The 18,834-nt window shown below is 41.9% G+C and overlaps 1 protein-coding gene across 1 annotated transcript in view; it reads left to right on the top strand.

The window, feature by feature from the left end:
* Neo1 (neogenin 1) overlaps positions 1 to 18,834 on the top strand; it is a 140,472-nt gene extending 121,638 nt beyond the window's left edge. The window contains exons 23-28 of the mRNA XM_059269041.1: positions 4,632 to 4,870; positions 5,374 to 5,466; positions 9,195 to 9,353; positions 13,040 to 13,303; positions 15,442 to 15,578; positions 16,341 to 18,834. Coding sequence (XP_059125024.1) covers positions 4,632 to 4,870; positions 5,374 to 5,466; positions 9,195 to 9,353; positions 13,040 to 13,303; positions 15,442 to 15,578; positions 16,341 to 16,424 — 976 coding nt within the window. The 3' untranslated portion in view covers positions 16,425 to 18,834. The remainder of the gene's footprint in view (positions 1 to 4,631; positions 4,871 to 5,373; positions 5,467 to 9,194; positions 9,354 to 13,039; positions 13,304 to 15,441; positions 15,579 to 16,340) is intronic.

Below are 18,834 nucleotides of genomic sequence, written 5' to 3'. Positions count from 1 at the left end.
TCTACAGAGCGAGATCCAGGAAAGGTGCAAAGCTACACAGGGAAACCCTGTCTCGAAAAAAACAAAAACAAAAATACCTAAAAACTAAGGGCTGGGGACGTGGTTCAGTGAGTCAAGTGCTTATAATGCGAATATGAGGACCTGAGTTCAATGCCCAGTACCTGCTTTATAAAAACCAGACTCAGCAGTATGCATCTCTAACTCCAGTAGTGTGGTGACAAATGGATCCCTCAAGCTTGTTGACCGGCCAGCCTTGCCAGTCTGTGAGTGCTGAGTTTAGTGATAGGCCCTGTTTCAAAAAATATGGTGTAAGAGTATTAGAGGAAGACACCAGATGTCAGTCTCTGGTTTCCATACACACTTGGACACATGCATGGAAAAAAAAAATGAGAAGTAAAACATTGAGTTGATAAAAATAGAATGTTTAATGGGATGAAGAAAAAAAAAATCTATTTTTTACCACAAAAGCCAGAAAGCATATCTATATATGTACACAGCAAGCAAAACACCTATCGTTTCTGAACAGACCTACCACAGGCTATTTCACAGCCTGTGTGTCAGCCAAGGTGTGAGAAACTAACTATGAGCCTAATATAAATATTATAGCTTTTTTTTTTTTTTGAGACAAGGTCTCACTATATAGTCTTTACTGGCCTGTAACCTGCTGTATAGACCAGGCTGGCTTTGAACTCACAGAGATCCACCTGTCTCTGCCTCTTGTGCTGGGATTAAAGGCGTGTGCCACTATGTCCAGCTAATGTATTTGTTTCCCATACATAGGACAGGTAATAAGCTACCCTGTAACTGCTATTTGAATGACTTTATGTCAAATAGGTTATGTGATATTTTAAATCTCTCTTGTCTAATAGCTTTCTATAGTTTACATTGCATACCTTTTCCAAGAGAAGGAGGGCTCCTTTTATATATGCCTCTTGTCCACATTTGATTATGGAAAACTGTTTTTCTTAAAAGTCTGAAAGACAGCTTTTTTAGAACATTTCTGCAGATTTCTGTATTTGGTACTTCATTTATCTATCATTATGAACTTGCTCCTATAGCTAATGTTAGTATTTTGGGGATCTTTAATAGTATATAAAGAGCAAAAGTGATACATACAATTGATACATACATACAGACAGACAGACACACCACACACACACACACACACACACACACACATACACACACACACACGACAAAGAGTTCCATGGTACTTTAGAAGGAGTTAAAATTCAAAGTAGATAAAAATAAGAGTGTCTTCAGATTGAAAGTAGGAAAATAGGTTCTGTATTTTGTATTTGAATCTGCAAGTCCAACAGATTGGGTCCCTTTGTTTAAAATAATTGTATCAACTCTTCATAGAGCTGCCCCGCTACTCCCCTTAAGCTGCTTCTGAGTATTCTATTAGCCATTGAAAATATAAATGAGCCTTTCTTGTTCCTTTTCTTCCTCTTTAATACTTGAAGTACCTCCTGTTCAGGTAGTGGCTTTTATAGCAATTTACAGTGTCAACATCAATAGAGAATGTAGAGTTTAGGCCTCTGTTGTTTCTTAACACATTCTCTTTAGTCCCCTGACTCTTCACAGATGACCCAAGATTCTACTTCAAGAAGATAGAAGCTGTCAGATGATGTATTGTTGTGTTTTGTATTTCTACATCAAAATACCCAAGGGTAGGACTTTGTAAAGAGGTTTATTTGTTTCAAGTTTCTGGTGACTAAAGGGTCCAAATAGCATGGTTCTGACATGCTAGTGAGGGTCCCTTGCCATAGGATACCAAAGAAACAGAAAAGAGTTGTATGCAAAAGAAGATGCCAGAAATGAGTGCTAGACTCCATCACAACAGCCTGTTCTTTAGGAACTAATTGAGTCCTGTGAGAACTACTTAATGTCCTCCAAGGTGATATCCCATTGACTTAATTCCCTCCCACTAGGTTTCATCTCTTAAAGATTCCATTACCTCTTATTACCACTAATGAGGTTTCCAGCACATAATTTTGGGGGAACAAACCACATCCAAACTGCAGGAGATGAGAGAGCTACCTCTTTGTATCACCATCTAACCCCAAAGTATTTTGAGGCAAGGTTTTACAGCAAGCTGGCCTCAAAGCCATAACATTTATTTCAAAGCCTGCAAACTACTGACATCACAGGTATGTGCCACTGTGCCCAGTGATTTTCAGGTTTTCAGATTAGGAATGCTTAATTTATAATGATACCGTGATCCTATAAGATCACATCACCTAGTGACAGAGCAGCCATTTTAGTTTGTAAAAGTATACTCTGATTCACCAAACAAAATGAAGAATTTATTTCTGAGAAAATATCTCCATCTTAATCATATGTGACTACCAAATAATTGCTGTACGAATGGTTTTTATACTGTGTTGCTTCAAGAATAATGACAAGGAAAAGTTAACATATTCAGTGAAATTTAAAAGCAATATATTTTCATTCTAAAGTTGGTTGAATCTGAGAATATGAAACCAGATATGAGGGTCCACTGTACTTGTTTATATTAGCTTGGAGTCTTTTTTTTTTTTTCTTCACTACATGTTCGAGCTTTAGTCCTTTCTAATGTCTTTTCTGTCCCACACATTGCCTCAGAGCCCTCTCTTCTCCAAGTGCTTCCACATGATCTCATGTACCTCTGTGGTTTCATTTACTGTGTGCCTCCCAGAAACTACTTCTGTTTACAGCCAGACCTCTTTCTTCTGAGTATCAGGTGGACACACCTTGTCGCTTCTTTCACATTTCTTCTTTAAACTCAGCGTGTAGCTGGGATATGAATATGCCTACTTCTCTAGGCTCCTGTGTTTGAACATTGGTCCATAGATAGTGGCTCTATTATGAAGGTTATGGAACCTTTGGGGTATGGATCCTTGTTGGAGGAAGCGTTCCCTAGGAATTAACCTTGAGGATTTGCAGCCCAGCCCCACTTCTTGTGCACTTTCTTGCTTCCTGACTACAGGTGCAGTGGGACCAGCAACCCCCTGCTGCTGTGCCTTCTAACCATGGTGGAATATACCCCTTCAAACTGTAAATCCTCCCTTCCTTAAGTTGCTTCATGCCAGATAGTTTATTATAGAAATGAAAAAAGTAACTAATATACACATGTCCAAACCAATTCCTAGTATTTGCAGTGAAACTTCTAGTCCACTATTCCCAGTGTAAGTGGCCTGAATCAGAAGCCTTGGCTTCACCATTTACTTCTTTTTCTTCTTTATTTGATTCCAGTTTGTGTTCACTCCTAAGTCCTGTTATTCTTGACTCCTAAAATACGCCTTTCAAATCTGCCTCTTCTATTCCTGCTGTCACAGGCCAACATTGATGGGCTCTCCATCCAGCTTCTACCTCACAAACCCATTCTTCACAACATGGTAGGGATAAAGTTTTAACTCAAGATTGACCTTCTTACTCTTTTGCTTAAAACCATTAAATTATTTCTCCTTTCCTATATTGGGAAGTTCACATTCTTAGTACTGCTGTAAAAGCCCTTTATGACCTGGTCCTTGACTGCTTTCTGAGCACTGTTTCTCATCATTCTCCTCATGGCTCATCCTCTCATCACTCAGGACTTTGCAGAATCCCTCAAGTATACAAGGCTGTTCCTGCCACTCCACTTCCGGGCTTTGATATAAGCTGGTTTCACCACCTGAAATACACGTGCTGTCCCCATTATGTCTCAGCATAAAAGTCACTTCTGCACATTTTCCCAGTCTACCTGAGCTCCAACTAGTAAGACTAACACTTGGCATTTCGGTAAACTCAGAGCATTTAAAAATAGTTTGATGCCATTTTTCTCACTTGACCAAAAGTGCTGAGGACACAGCAGTGTAGCACAGGATCTAACAGGAACAAGGTGCCTGGTAATGTGGTTGTTGAATGGGAAAGTGAGTGAATGAGGGAAGGAAGAAACTACAGCATAATGGAGACTCTTAGCACATTCTTGACTCCACATACTGGATAGTCCTTGTGGGTTCCCTAGAAAATGACTCCTTCCTTCCTCTATTAGGCATTGATTTTTACCTTTTCTTGTTGTATTTTTACTTCTTGTCTCTCCTCTGTCTAGTGGAAACTTATAGAGGAACCTTATGCTTTAGAGGTTTCATTTTTAAATGCTATCTCAGTCTCTTAATCTAAAAAAAGACAATATTCAAATATACTCTGGCATAGTATCCAAATAATATATGAACAAAGCAGAACCACATTTACCATCTCCAGAAATAAACTTCTTGTCTCCCATCTTTGTTGTTGTTGCTGTTTGTTTCCATTTCTGCCTTTGTTTACAGCATCTCTCAGAAAGGTTTGTTGCTGTTTTATTTTGGGTTGGGGTATTTTTTGTTTTGATTGGGGATTGCATTTAGGACTCCCAATGCTAACAACATACACTCTGCTTCTCAGCTGTGTTTCCAGTCCCTTTTTTTTTACTTGTTATTTTGAGAGTAAACCTTGCTAAGTTGCATAGGCTGGCCTTGAACTAGCCCAAGCAGGTCTTGACTATTTTATATTCCTGCCTCTGCCTCCCAACAGTTGGGTTTATAGGCCAGTACCACCACACCAGCAGAAAATCAGTTTTAATCACACAGTGTTTTGTACTTTTTAAGGACTACTCTTAATTCTGTGCCTAGGAAACGAGCTGCCTGCAAATCGGTGAATGGCTCCCATAAGTATAAGGGCAACTGCAAAGATGTGAAACCCCCAGACCTATGGATCCATCATGAGAGACTGGAGTTGAAGCCTATTGACAAGTCTCCAGATCCAAACCCTGTCATGACTGATACTCCAATCCCTCGAAACTCTCAAGATATCACACCAGTCGACAATTCCATGGATAGCAATATCCATCAAAGGCGGAATTCATACAGAGGTACCATTTCCACTTCTTAAGGTTGCCTGAATTTGGCAATTCCAGTAAGAAGTTAGCTTTAAAGAAACGTGTATCTTGGGATTTTTTTTTCAGCATTTGATGAACAATAGCTAGCTGTTATAGAAAGGGAGAGGTTATGTATCATTTAAGAGCAGCTTTCTAGATCTTTTTAAGTCTCATCAGGCTTCAGTCAAGCATTTGATCCACCTAATTCATACATGTGCTTTGGACTGTGTCCTTTCCATTGGACTTTAGCTGTCACTGTGGAGTTCAGAACCTTTGTGGTAAGGATGCTTCTACGCACCTCACTGAAGTACAGTGTGTACCATCATGCCATCCTTTTTGAATCTCAGCAGCAATTTGCATGATGCTGTAAATGTAAATTTCTTGGCTTGGTACATTGTTTGTGAACCCCAAACCCTCCGCTGGAAATGTGTTCCTCTTGAGGCTGCCTAGAGGCCTAGGGCATACGCTTGCTACTAACCTCCATACTTTATGTCTAGGGCATGAGTCAGAGGACAGCATGTCTACACTGGCTGGAAGGAGGGGAATGAGACCAAAAATGATGATGCCTTTTGACTCTCAGCCACCTCAGCGTAAGTAGAAGCTTCTCTCTTTCCCCTAGTACTACCAGTCTTCCATGTCACGGTAGGAAATAGCTATGAGCAATCTCTTTAACTGCTCTTGATTCCAAGACAAAGATCAACTGCCAATGTTGTGACACCTTACAGGAAGAAATACCAAAGTATTGTCATATTTCATAATAAATGTTATTCTTGAGCTAGAGAAGATGGCTCAGTGCTTAAGAACACTGGCTACTCTTCCAAAAGACCCAGGTTTGATTCTCAATGCCAACATGGTGGCTCATACTGTCTGCAACTCCAGTTCCAGGGAAACCTGACACCCTCTTCTGGCCTTCACAGACACCAGCCATATACATATGACATACATGTAGGCAAAATATCCATACACATAAAAATAAAAATTAAATATTCTTGAGAGTAACATTTTTAAGTTATAGGTAAATAGATTCAAAAGCCAACTTCCCAGGTAGCAAGATGGCCTGTTACATGCAGGCCTAAAAACCTGAATTGGTTCTCTGCTTCCCATGAGGTAGCAAGAGGAAAACCAACTCTCAAGAATTGTCCTCTGACCTCTACAGCTGCGTGGTAGCACATAACACTCTGTAGCACATGTATACCTGCACACACACAAAATCATTTTAAAAAATAATAATTTCTGTACTCTCCCAGGAGTAGGAAAGTGTCTGCTCTCCCTAAAAGCACAGGCATGTCCTCAGGAGAGACAGGAATGCATCTCTTGAGACTACGACTGGGTTTTGCCAAAAGCCATGCATGTGCTTTAGGCCTCCTGCACATAATCAGTATTGATAAGCGTCTGTGGGGGTTTAACTTTTTTATTTAGTGGACTTTATAAAATTGTTTCAAAATTGCAGCATGGAGTTTTTAAAATAGTCTCACTCTGTTGGCCCATGCTTCATTTTGTTAAGCATATATGTTGTTAGAACTCCTTTTATAACAATTGAAATTAAAAATAAGTTAACTGTTACTATTGAGAATCAAAAGGGAGGACTGTGCTGAAGAGACAGCTTAGTAGTTAGAGCAGAGGACCCAAGTTCAGGTCCCAGCACTCATATCAGGTAGCTCACAATCACCTATAATTCCAACTTTAGGGGGATCTTTCACCTCTAGCCTCCATGAACATTGCACTCGTGCACAAACCAACATACAGAAACACATATAACTTAAAATAATAAAATTAATCTTTTTTAAAAATCAGAAAGTGCCAAGCATGGTAGTAAATACCTGTAACATCGGCACTTGTAGGGCTGAGCCAGAATTGAATTCAGGGGCAGCCTGGGCTGTGAGCCAGACCCTGTCTCCAAATTAGGGAAAGATAATGAGATAAGTCATCATTTTCAGTCTGCGTATCCTTTCCCTTGCCTCTGGTTCAAGATGGAAAGGCCTTTCAGATTAGCTGGCAATGTGGGTCTTACAGTTAAGAGAGTGCTTAGCCACATTTCTGCCAACAAATGATGAGATTAAATAGCTCTGAGTGTCTACACAGGCACTGGTGCCATGGAATTCTCTACTTGGAAAAGCTCTCATCCACACTTCTGATGGAACCTCCAAGCATGCCTGTCTTCTCTCACTCACACATGCCTCACAGTGTACAGTCAGAAAAGACACTAGATTGTAAAGGTGGATTAGTTCTGAAAGAATAAGGCTCTGTTTCATCAATAAGCACTTTTTACACCAAGTAACTTAAGTTCATTGTCCATAACAGAAAGAATGGCTTAAACTTGGAAGCACACAGGGGAAAAAAACATAGTTTCTCTATTTTAATAGGTTCCCTATGTGGGTACCCCCAGTTTAAAAAACACACACCCAAAAAAAAGAACAAATTAATCTATTTCCCTTGTTTTTATTTTTTACTTATAAGAAGATAATAATTTGAGTGTTCTAAGATCTCAGTTTCTGCCTGAACTGGCTTATTTCTAAAGCTTAGGAAATTGAACTCTTACTAGATATATTAAATATGTTAAAGAAAAAAGATACAATTGCAGTTGCAATCATTTTCTCTCTGTTTGCTTGTTTTGGGTGATTGGTTGGTTTGGTTCGGTGAGGAAGGAATATGTATGACTACACAGTACTATGTAATTTGTGTCCGAACACTTAGGTAGTTGTTGGACTCTTTCACTCAAGGATCTACAGTCAGATGCTGGGTACAGCTGGGGCTTTGGGAGAGCCTTTTGAAACCTACCTGGCAGCCATGCCCCTGGCATCCACATACCTAGCTAGGTCTGAAAAGGCTGAGCAGAGCTAGTTGGGCTTGCTGTCATTGGGATGAGATCAGATCCACACCCTACACAGACCCATCAAGTTCTGATTCAACTAACTTCATTCTACATCAACACATTCACTTTTTTATTTATGTATTTGGAAACACTTGAAATAGCTTTTAAGAGAAAACAAAATCCATTCTGGTTTTCTTTCACCATCTGTCCCTACAATGCTTTCAAATTGCATTTCCTAAGTCAAGCTTGGTTTTACTCCTTCACCCTAGCCTGAATTTTGGAAAATGTTGATTCTGATGCATCTCACTTTGAAAACTACTTCTCTTGCCCCAGGGGAGATCTTGATCTAAGACTAATGATCACCCTTCTTGGCCAACTCTTCTGATTGTAATTTATTCCCATGGACCTGCTAGAGCCACTGGAGAAGAAATGCATCTAGTTCATGGTCTGGGGTTTCTCTTTCCAAGGTGATAGCCCCACAAAGATCTGTAGAGATCCACATAACAGAAGATGTTTTAATGGGTTCCGAAGAGCGCATTCAGTCTATTAGGAAAACCTTGCTTAGGAAAGGGGATGGGGGAAATCCCTGTTTCTTGTCTACCCTACCTACATGTTTGCCTGTTGGGGCAGTGTACAGCTAGTTACCTTGATCATAAACGTTCTCCAGCTGCTCTAAGGAATACCTAAGAAAGTTGTATTTCCTGATGCTAAGTGTATTGTTTTTTCATGTTTATATCTCAGGTTAATCAGGAAGCTTCATTAAAGAGGCTTCATAGGAAGTTACATGTGGAATCTATATAGAACTTTCTGTTCTTTACCTAACTTGAATCCTTAGAGAAAGAAAAAGGAAACTAGGAATATCCATTTACAACTTAAAATGCTAATGGGTGTAGCTGAGCTCCCAGGCTGAATGTAGTAATAAATGGTGCTGTACAATTATAATACTTTTATTACTAGATAGAGGTATGATGGTTAAAATTTTTATTTATATTCCTTTTAAAATATTAAAGTTGATTAAAGATCTATTTATTTAATAATACCCATTAATCAGGAGTGAATTGAGAATATGCTCAAAGGAGTTAGGTACTAATGTTATTTTAGCAGAACAGAAAAAAATAATAGAAATATTTGCTTGTGGGCTTATATTTTATGACATACTCAAATAGATATTGTAATAGTCGTGAGATTCATGTTTATAATAGAAGAATTCAGAAATGCAGATAAGGCAAAGAAAAAAATACTCCCTTAATCCTGACCTCTGTTCCCCGAAAAATTACCACTGTTAACAGAATATATCCCAACTGTCTTATTATGTACAGATATAGAATATGCCTAGAAGTGTGTTCATTTGTTAAGTCAAATATAAAATTGATGGCTGATTGTCCAGCCACCTGCCACCAAAAAGCCTAAGTAAAGATTCGGTGAAATGGGAGGTGGGAAAGGGTGACTTTTGTATGTGTCTGTGCAAGCATGTTAAGCATCTCTCTGTCTTGTGTTCATTCACAGCTGTGATTAGTGCCCATCCCATCCATTCCCTCGATAACCCTCACCATCATTTCCACTCCAGCAGCCTCGCTTCTCCAGCCCGCAGTCATCTCTACCACCCAAGCAGCCCATGGCCCATTGGCACATCCATGTCCCTTTCAGACAGGGCCAATTCCACAGGTGAGAGATGAGGATCAAGCCCAGATGTTGCAAGCATTCCAAGAGTTGGCAAGTGGAAATGGGGAAGGACTTGCCCTGTATAGAAATTTTCAGTGTTACTTGTTTATCATAACATTTCTGTGATGGTTTCAGATTTGTTTCTGTAAAATCAACTGTATTTTTCTCCCTAAGTACTCAGTGCAAGGTGTCATCTTAGTAAAAAGCAGAGGTAACTTGGATTGCATAAGCTTCTCTTCTTCCAACAAGCCTTCCACCTTAACTTTGTCCCTTTTTGCAGCTTCATTTTTTTTTTTAATTAATTCCACAATTTGAAAGGGAAATGTATTCAGAGTGGCTTTTAGAAACCAGTGGTTGCCTTAGTCTCAGTCACTCTAATGTTAGGGACTCTGTAGGACAGTCTTTAGGTGCAGATGACTGCCCTAGGAACCAAAGTAAGGACAACATTCAGAAGGCAGCAGAGCCACCTTAGGTTGCCCAGTAGACTGAAAATTGAGTGGAGGGGCGAGAAGGGGGGGGACATATCTCTAAAATATAAGAAAGTGGAATGACAGTCTTCTGTGTCTTAAATGCTTTGCTAGACAAACATGACCTCTCATTTGGAAATCTGAAGACACAGCTTCATGAGACAGTTTTAAGGAAGAAAAAATGAAAAGGAGGAGGAGACAGCAAAAAGAATATAGACTGTTGCTGCTCATTGACTACAAATTAATTTCTAGTTTTAAGCTGCAAATCCTAGTAACATCTTACGATTTTTCGTAATTTGAAATTTGCCTATTAGTAGTTATTACTGGTAAAAGCCAAATGTTGGCAGTTCTGAGAAATGAGGAAAATTCTAGTGAGCTCCATTCTTTAAAGAGCCTCAAAACTCAGTATTTAGAAGTTTGAGTCACCACTGCTAGCATCTCCCAGTCCTCAAATTTTGATCAGTCGTTATTAATAGGCACAGAATAGCAGATGAAGGTCAGAGCTTTCGGGGCTCTCTACAGGACTGGCTAATGGCTCCCAGTGCTGCACACTGGGTTTGGATGATGCTTGAACCCATGCCTAAATTTGGCCTGCCTGCTATCTCCTTCCAAATCTGGATTTCAGATCTACATTAGAACTATATAATTATTCTAGCTAGCTTCATGGGAACCAAAGTCTGTCTTGCAGACACAATGTCATTGAACAGTAAGTGCCAGAGTCAACTTTTCAAACCAACCCTGCTCTGAGGAAGATAGTTTTGTGCCCAGCCGCACCTACCATTTTGAAGGCTAAGGAATCTGACCCACACAATCCTCACATAAGGAACTGCATGAGTGTATGGCTAGCTCTCCTGGCCTGGTTATCCTTCTTCTCCTTTGTCCTGGACTGGAAGTGGCTGGGAGTTATAGAGAAGACTGAAAGTTCCCACCAAGCTCTCGTCCAAGTACTCTACTCTTGTCGGTAAAGTTCTCTTCTGTATATGCTGAGACAGACAGTGACCTGGGAGGATAAAGTTATACATTCATTAGACAGTATCCAGATGTGATCAAGTTCTCCTGCTTTAGAGTTCCCCAAGACTTTATGTCAGTAGAGCTTAAACTGCTATTTTCATAGCCTTGGGTTTGAAACGTGAGCAGAACTAGAGCCCGGCCAAATAGTCCCTGCTCTAGGGACATTTGCCACTGCTTGCCATGAAGAGAGCACTTTCTGTTTGACTGTTGTGAACTTGTGTGTTTTAAACAACTCTGAAAGGTAAAGAATTAGACTCCTCACCAAAGCAGAGATTTTACTGAGCCTAGTATTTTAGTTCGAGCTTAGTGTCTTAGTAGGTCCAAATAATACTATACAGTGTCAGGGAGCATCCTCCTTAGAGAAAGCAGTGTTCTGGTGCCCTCGGGAGTATACATGGCAACCCTAGTCTGCGGCAGTAGCTAGGGCTTTGACTCATACAAGTAACTGAGCTTTCCCTTCTCACCTTCCTGCCATCTCTTTGTTAAAGATAATTGAGGCAGTTAGGCCTTTGTACACAGACTTCTCCCTCTTCGTACCTTCTTGTCTATTACCTGGTGATATGGTCAGGACTTAGACCCATTCTCTCTCACAGCCTCTTATTTTCCTTCCTAACCAGCTTCTACCTGGGCCTAGGTCACAGATGGTGACCAGCAGCTCCCCAGCCACAGTGAGGATGGCTTGAGCAGGCTGAGAAGTGGCATCCTTAGCACAGCCTTCAGAGGATGAGAAGTGACTAACCCTGGCGAGATTGTTACAGCCCACATAGGGTAGGGCGGGAGGCAGCACATGTGCGCTCATCCTCATCTCTGGGACCCAAAATCTTTTAAGTTGAAGAGGTGGTCTGTGCTGTCTCCTGAGAGCCCAAGGAAACAGATTGATTGCTTTTTCACAAAGGCAAGGGAGTTTGTTAGACTGCTGCGGATGGCTTACATGTTGTTCTTAAGGCTGAGAACTCATGAAAGGTCGAAAAGGCCTTCGGACTGTCTGCTGCAGCCTGTTGCCCAGGCTGGTTTCCCTGCCTCTCTTCTGGGTGAGATGGTGGTCTGCCCTGTTCACGTTATATGAAAACCTTCCTCAGTCCCCGGCATTGCTGCTCCTGCTTTGCAGCGGGGTACAAGTGGCATTAGGTGCAGAAAGGCAAGAACTGTTTAGAGCTTCAGAACCTGAGCCTGGGAGTCAAAACAGGGATTCAAACTCCGCTCTCTTGGGCCTGTCTGAGGGTAACCTGCTTGTTTACCCTCCCAGTACCTCTCAAGTTACTCTGAGGAATAAATATGAAGTACTTAGTGTAGAATAAGCACTCAGTGGTCTACAAAAAGATCCTCTCTGTTGTTCAGGCACTATGTTTCAGCTCTTTTTATACATCTCATTTAATACTTAGTGATTTATGTGTTTGTCTCCATGTTTTATAGAGGAAGAAACTAAGACACAGCAATTCAGTGGCATTGTCAAATTCACTCATCTAGTATTCCCAGAGTAGAGTATAGGACTGGCTGACTCCAGAGCTGGTGCTTTTCCTGCCCCACTCTGCTGCCTTCAGGACACTTCTCCTCTTTGTACCTTCTGAGATTATTCCCTGTTCTTCCTGAGTATCCCCTTCTCCAGGCTCACCCTCCCTTATTCCTTTGGCTAAACATACCATTCATTTGACAAAATCTCCAGCTGTATGCAGACCTCTAGGCTACTGTGAAGCTTTATTGTTGTGTGCCAAAGCCATTCACATTGGTGATGGCCATGCAGTACCTAAGCATTGGCCTCACCTGCAGATACCACCAAACCCTTTCTGGTATAGTCACTTCCTGCTGGGTATGATCCAGCCTTTATTACCAGACATGGTTGTCCATGAAAGGCTTAGTTTCTAAGACTATCAATCAGTGAATGAAATTTGAAAACTTGTATATAATAGTCTTAGGAGCCTTCACATGAACTCCATAGTAAGTACTTTAAATCTATAAACTTAGAACTATCTAAATATGTAAGTTAAAAAAAAAAAAAACAATGAAACAGCTGGTTGAAACAAGATTGTTTTAGAATTCTTAGATTAATCCATCATTCCTAGCCTTGTCAGTAGTCCTGATACGTGTGTCTGTCTTTGGACTAGCACTAGTTTCTTCAAGTGCTTGTTGAACAGGGTTAGGGAATCCCTGGAAGTGCCAAAAATGCATATTTAATAGTAGAGAAATACTAACATGTATGCTTTCCTGCTGTAGAGTCTGTTCGAAATACCCCCAGCACGGACACCATGCCGGCCTCCTCATCTCAGACATGCTGCACTGATCATCAGGATCCTGAAGGTGCTACCAGCTCCTCTTACTTGGCCAGCTCCCAAGAGGAAGACTCAGGCCAAAGCCTTCCCACAGCCCACGTTCGCCCTTCTCACCCACTGAAGAGCTTTGCTGTGCCAGCAGTCCCACCCCCGGGACCTCCTGTCTATGACCCTGCACTGCCAAGCACACCATTACTGTCCCAGCAAGGTGAGTGAGGGGAGCAGAGCGGCACTGTGGGAGGGACCCTTCGGCTCAGGTCTGGGATAGAAGTCTCTCTCCACATGGCATTTTTTAAGAAGAACAAAGGAAATATCCTCCAAGGTTTTCCTAGCAACTTAAGAGAAGCCATGTGTCATTGCCCCCTTTTTGGGGAATGTGTACAAGCCACAGCATACTGTTTTGTGAGCAAGAGCTGAACTTTTGAACTATTTTCCTTGTAGAATCCTTGGTGTTAAAATCTAGAGACATAGGTTTGGGCAACAGAGCTGGTCTGTCTAGGCCCCTGAAGTCATCTTATTCTAAAAGATGCTACAGGCTAAAGAAGGGCCAGGGAGGTCAGGGCTCAAAACCAGGACTCTCAGGACAGGGGGCGCTCATTTGCCATTCCTCATAGCTCAGCAGCAGACTGGCCATTGCTTATTACGATTTGTTTCTGAATAAGTCTGTGGTTCTCAAATTCTTTAGTCTCAAAGCCTCTTCATCTTAAAAGCTACAGAGAACACAAAAGACCCTTTTCTGCATATGGAGCATGTCAGTATTTAGCATTGGGAATTAAAAAACAAGACATTTTTCAGTATTTAAGTCATTTAAAAGATAAATAGCACATTTGGGGGGAACCGATGTCATTTTCTTACAGTTTCTCTAAAATTGTTAGTGTCTGATTTGACAGAAGGCAGCTGGATTCTCTTGTCTGCTCCTACATCCAGTCTGCTGGAATGCGTTGTTAAAAATCTGCCCTCACAGATACGTAGTTGGCAATCAGCAATGTACTTTTGTAATCTTTCTGATACTTATGGACATTCTTTTTTGAAAAGAAGGACTTCTACCTTGCTCAGACTGGTCTAGAATTCTTAATCCTCCTGTCTCAGTGTCAGGATTTCAGACACATGTCACCAAAGCCAGTCTGGGTATTTTCTTTTTTTTTTTTTCTTTTTTTTTTTTTTTTTTGGTTTTTCGAGACAGGGTTTCTCTGTGTAGCTTTGCGCCTTTCCTGGAACTCGCTTTGGAGACCAGGCTGGCCTCGAACTCACAGAGATCCGCCTGCCTCTGCCTCCCAAGTGCTGGGATTAAAGGTGTGCGCCACCACCGCCCGGCTCAGTCTGGGTATTTTCTAATACAATGGGAAACTCAACAAGCTGTAGTTCCTTGAAGGTTGGTTTCTAGTGTGCAATCTGTATCTACCCGTGGATTCCACACTCCATTCCTGGTTTGCGTTGATCCAGCTTGCACTTTGGATGTATAATGCTGAAACAACACATTGGACATTTGGAAGGTATTTCAGGAAATCCTCCAAATATTCACACATTTGTTGTGTATAAGAAGCTTTCCCAATCAGATGATAGAAACAAGTTTTCAAAATGGTAATTTTCACTAAAAACTTTTAACATTGGCAGTATCCATCATTTTCCTTAAGTTCATAGCTCACTTCTTTCCATTTCTAGGAAATACCTGAATGACCTATGTGTCAGTCATCTTTGAACTAAAAGTTTTGTTGTTACATGATAGAACTTCAACTCGCAGTCAACCTGTCATGGTGCCCTTCTTGACGATGGTGCCATATGTGGTGTACAGCAGAAACATTTGCTTTTGGTTACACACAGCGTTTAAAAGGCATGTAGTTGAGAGTTGAGATTTAATGAAAACAAATAATTTTTAATGCTTCATTAAGGGTAATAAGCTGGCTTTTTAAATATAAGAGCATGCCCCTGGATGAGTTCACAGTTTATTGCTGCTGCCTTCATTTCTAAGGTTCTAACAGTTTAGCCCGTGTTGCTGTGTACCCTTAAAAAAAATTACAAAACAGTAAAAAGGCAAATGTTACCTGAGTGGCATAAAGAATGGCTTTGACTCCCAGGCATTCTGTGAAGAGTCTGTGGGTCACCAGACTTTGAAAACCACTGGGTGAGGATGTTAGTTTTCTAAGGCAGTGGGATGTTTTCTCTGACCTCCTGGATGCCCTGTTGCCTTCTTCCTTCCATCATGCTCCAGTAACTTTTCAGAGCAGGATCTCTGTCTGTGCCAGTATGCTTCCTTCATATCGAAACAGCATTCAGACTTCTGGTGGACTTCTGAGGTCTAGGGGGTGCAACCTTAGCCACAACCTGATCATGCCCTTTACTCCTCAGCTCTGAACCATCACATTCACTCAGTAAAAACAGCCTCCATCGGGACTTTAGGAAGGAGCCGGCCTCCTATGCCAGTGGTTGTTCCCAGTGCCCCTGAAGTACAGGAGACCACCAGGATGCTGGAAGACTCCGAGAGTGTAAGTTCATGGGCCCTCAGCTTTGCCAGGATGTCCTAAGGAGACTGCTTGCATGCTATTGGCTGACTATACTTTTTTATGGACTCAGGTCTTTGCCACCCATAGGTGTAAAGCAAATTTAATCACTCATTGAGCAGGTGTCCTTAGAGCATCTCTACATCTGTGGGAATGTGCTATGAGTTTGGTTTGATTTCATACCTATTCGGATAGGTCTTAAAGTACCTTATCATCCCATTACAGTTGGTCATACACATCTTTCAGTTCTGTTCTTTCTGCTTGGTCCCTTCTTCTTGTTGTGAACCACACATGTTCTTTCACCCTTGAGCTCCACTCTGTGCCTTTACTGAAAAGAATGCTGGGAGAGGAACTACCTAAGATTGTTTTCAAATCCCAATAAACACATCTGCATTCCTAGATATGGGGTTCTCTAAAGAGAATACTTAAGCCCAGAGATGCAGGGCACCCAAACTGTATTGGTCTGGCAGAAATCTAGAAGAGAAAAGCAATAATGCCTCTGCCTTGTGAGGTCATTGTGGGTTGACAAGTGTGTGTATGTGGGGAGAAAGGCATTGTGAATTGTCAAGAAATGCTGTCTTGCTTAATGGCCTTGAGTATATCCTGCTGCTTCTGACTTCTGAGCCAGCCTGGTTTCAGTAGGCCAGCTTCCCAGGGCAGTTTTGGCAGGGCCACTTAGTACTCTGGGCTGTCCTTTCTGGACAGCTCTTCAGATCATTCCCAGTAATGGTGTTCTCCCTTCTGTAGAGCTATGAACCAGATGAGCTGACCAAAGAGATGGCCCACCTGGAAGGACTAATGAAGGACCTAAATGCCATCACAACAGCTTGATGACCTTCACCTGGACAATACTCCAAACCTGAGTCTAGAAGTCTTGGAACTTAACCTTGAAAACAAGGAATTGTACAGAGTACGAGAGGACAGCACTTGAGAACAGGAGCCAGCAGACCAGCCAGTGCCTCCACATGGGGCTGGCTCCAGGCACAGCCACCTGCCTTCTCCTGGTCAGCCTGGATGATGCTTTTGTTGAGGCAGCTTCCCTTTGCCTGCTGATAGTCTGCAGGACTGGGCACCATGGGCCAAAATTTTGTGTCCAGGGAAGAGGCAAGAAGTGCATCCTGCCTTTCACTTTGTGGTCAGTGGCTGAGTCTTCGTGCTGCAACTGCATCACGTTTATGGAGTGTAGACATTGGCATTTATGTACAATGTTGTGTCCTATTTTATTTTACCTTCAAGAAAACACTACAGAAGCCAAGGAGTCCGTGATGTTCTCCACAAGCAGTTGACATTGACTGCTGGTTCCAGTGACTTACGGAAAGTCATTGACAGTGTGGTTGTTTGACACTGTTGACGGGTTGGCTTGTTTGGGGTTTGTTTTTATTTTTTTAATTCTGAGACATTGCATCCTCTGCCAGCTGTTAATCCATCACTTTGAGGGGGTGGGGACATTGCATTGCTGTTTGTAAGCTTTTTTATTATTTTTTTATTGTAATTATTAAAAGCCTGACTTTCTCCTCTCATCACTGTGAGATTACAGATCTATTTGAATGAAATGTAACATTGAAAAGACTCGTTCGTTGCTTTCTGTGCAGATTCAGTATTGGGGTGGGGTGGGGTATTGGGACTAGGAAATGGAGGGGCTGCTGAGGTCCTGTGAATGTTTCTGTCATTGTACTTTGTTCCAGAAGCCTGCAGAGAATGGAAGCAGCATCTTTAGTGTCTTTTCCTGGCATGTCCATCTCAGTGTCACTACATAGCAACTGGAGTTTGTTTGGATCAATTCTTGTACAGTAGATAGTTTTGATGGTTTAGCCACCCTGGTTTCTTGGTCATGTCCTGTTTGGAGTGTCCACACTGAGGCCCCCAGGGATGTTTTGCATTGCTTGAGTGATGCCAAATAGAGCCAGAGCCTGGCTGCTCCGAGAAGCCGAAAGCACGGGGTGGAGACCCTTGTGCTGCTGTCGCTGGTTCTCTTTGGAAGGTTAGAAGCCAAGCAAGGAACTTGGTTTTCTCTTCCCAACAGGACTCCTGCTTCTCTGGTGCCAGTCCTCAGCCGGGCAGCTCTGCACTGCAGAGGCTCCTGAAAAGCATCAACCAGGATGAGGCCGGATGGTGTGGTGCCCATGAGGCTTCCCCACATGTTTCTGAACATAATTCTGCAAGGATCAGAGGACAGAGATAGTGGAGAGAGGGTCAGTGGAAGCAGGTGCCTCCCCTATCCCAGCAGCTCAGCCAAACCCCAGTTAGAATGAGGCAGTGGAGGGTTCTAGGTGTGCTGAGGGATCAGCCACACACAGAAGCCTTTGCTTTGCAGAGTTGTCTTTTTTTTTAAGAGGTAAAAAGCTGGGGTGTCTATTTGTTTGGTTTTTTTAATGTTAATATATAATGAAAAGTATAAGACTAACCCTCAGGCATCTTCCCCCACAGATCCCTGGAAGACAGTATAGAAAGTAAATCAGGCTTGGGTTTTATAGCCAGTGAGATTACTCAGACCACCAGTGGCTACCCTAGCCTACCTGCCCTTTGAGCATTGGTTATTTTACCCTTTTTACTTTTCAACAAGGTGAACTCTTTGTATGATTTGGGGGGGCGGATTGCAATGACCTAACCCCTGCTGCTTTTCTAGCTGTCACAGGAGGGCACCAGGAAGGGTTCCGGGACATCAGTGTGCTTTGGCTGTCCTACAGAAAGCAGCCAGAGCGTTCTGGCCACCTGGAGGCTAGAGTCCTCAGAAACTGTCTAGCCTTTGCCCACAGAACATGTTAGAGGTTTAGGGCATTCCTTCCCATTAACCCCAACACTTCTGTTACCTCAGGGCCTTGGTACCTGGATACTGCCACAGAATTGCAGTGGGGTGGGGGAGGGACATATTTTTTAAAAAAGTAACTTAAAAGTTGGGGGATTTTTTTAAATTCAGAAAATGCGAAGCTATTCTGTATGACACCATGTCACAATTTAATACATGTCTTATATTTTCCGTGATTCTGGAAACTAAACCATTGTGTGTCTTGTGTCATAGTTGATCTGTGGCTCAGCAGCTTCCTTCGGGAGGGTGTGGAACAAACGTGTCTGTTGACTGCTGTCTGCTCGAGGGGCCCGGAGGACTGCTGGGACTTGGTTCTGTACACACTTGTTTGGCCTTTTCTGTAGTTGATGCTGTAAAACTCTATGGCTTTTTAAAAACAATTTCATGTTTTTATTTAGTATTGGAAATCCAATACACTTTTTTAATCCAATCAAA

Source organism: Peromyscus eremicus, chromosome 7 (assembly GCF_949786415.1).
Source record: "Peromyscus eremicus chromosome 7, PerEre_H2_v1, whole genome shotgun sequence".
NCBI lineage: Eukaryota > Metazoa > Chordata > Mammalia > Rodentia > Cricetidae > Peromyscus > Peromyscus eremicus.
Note: the sequence above shows the minus strand (reverse complement) of the source record. Positions and strands in the feature narration are given on the sequence as shown.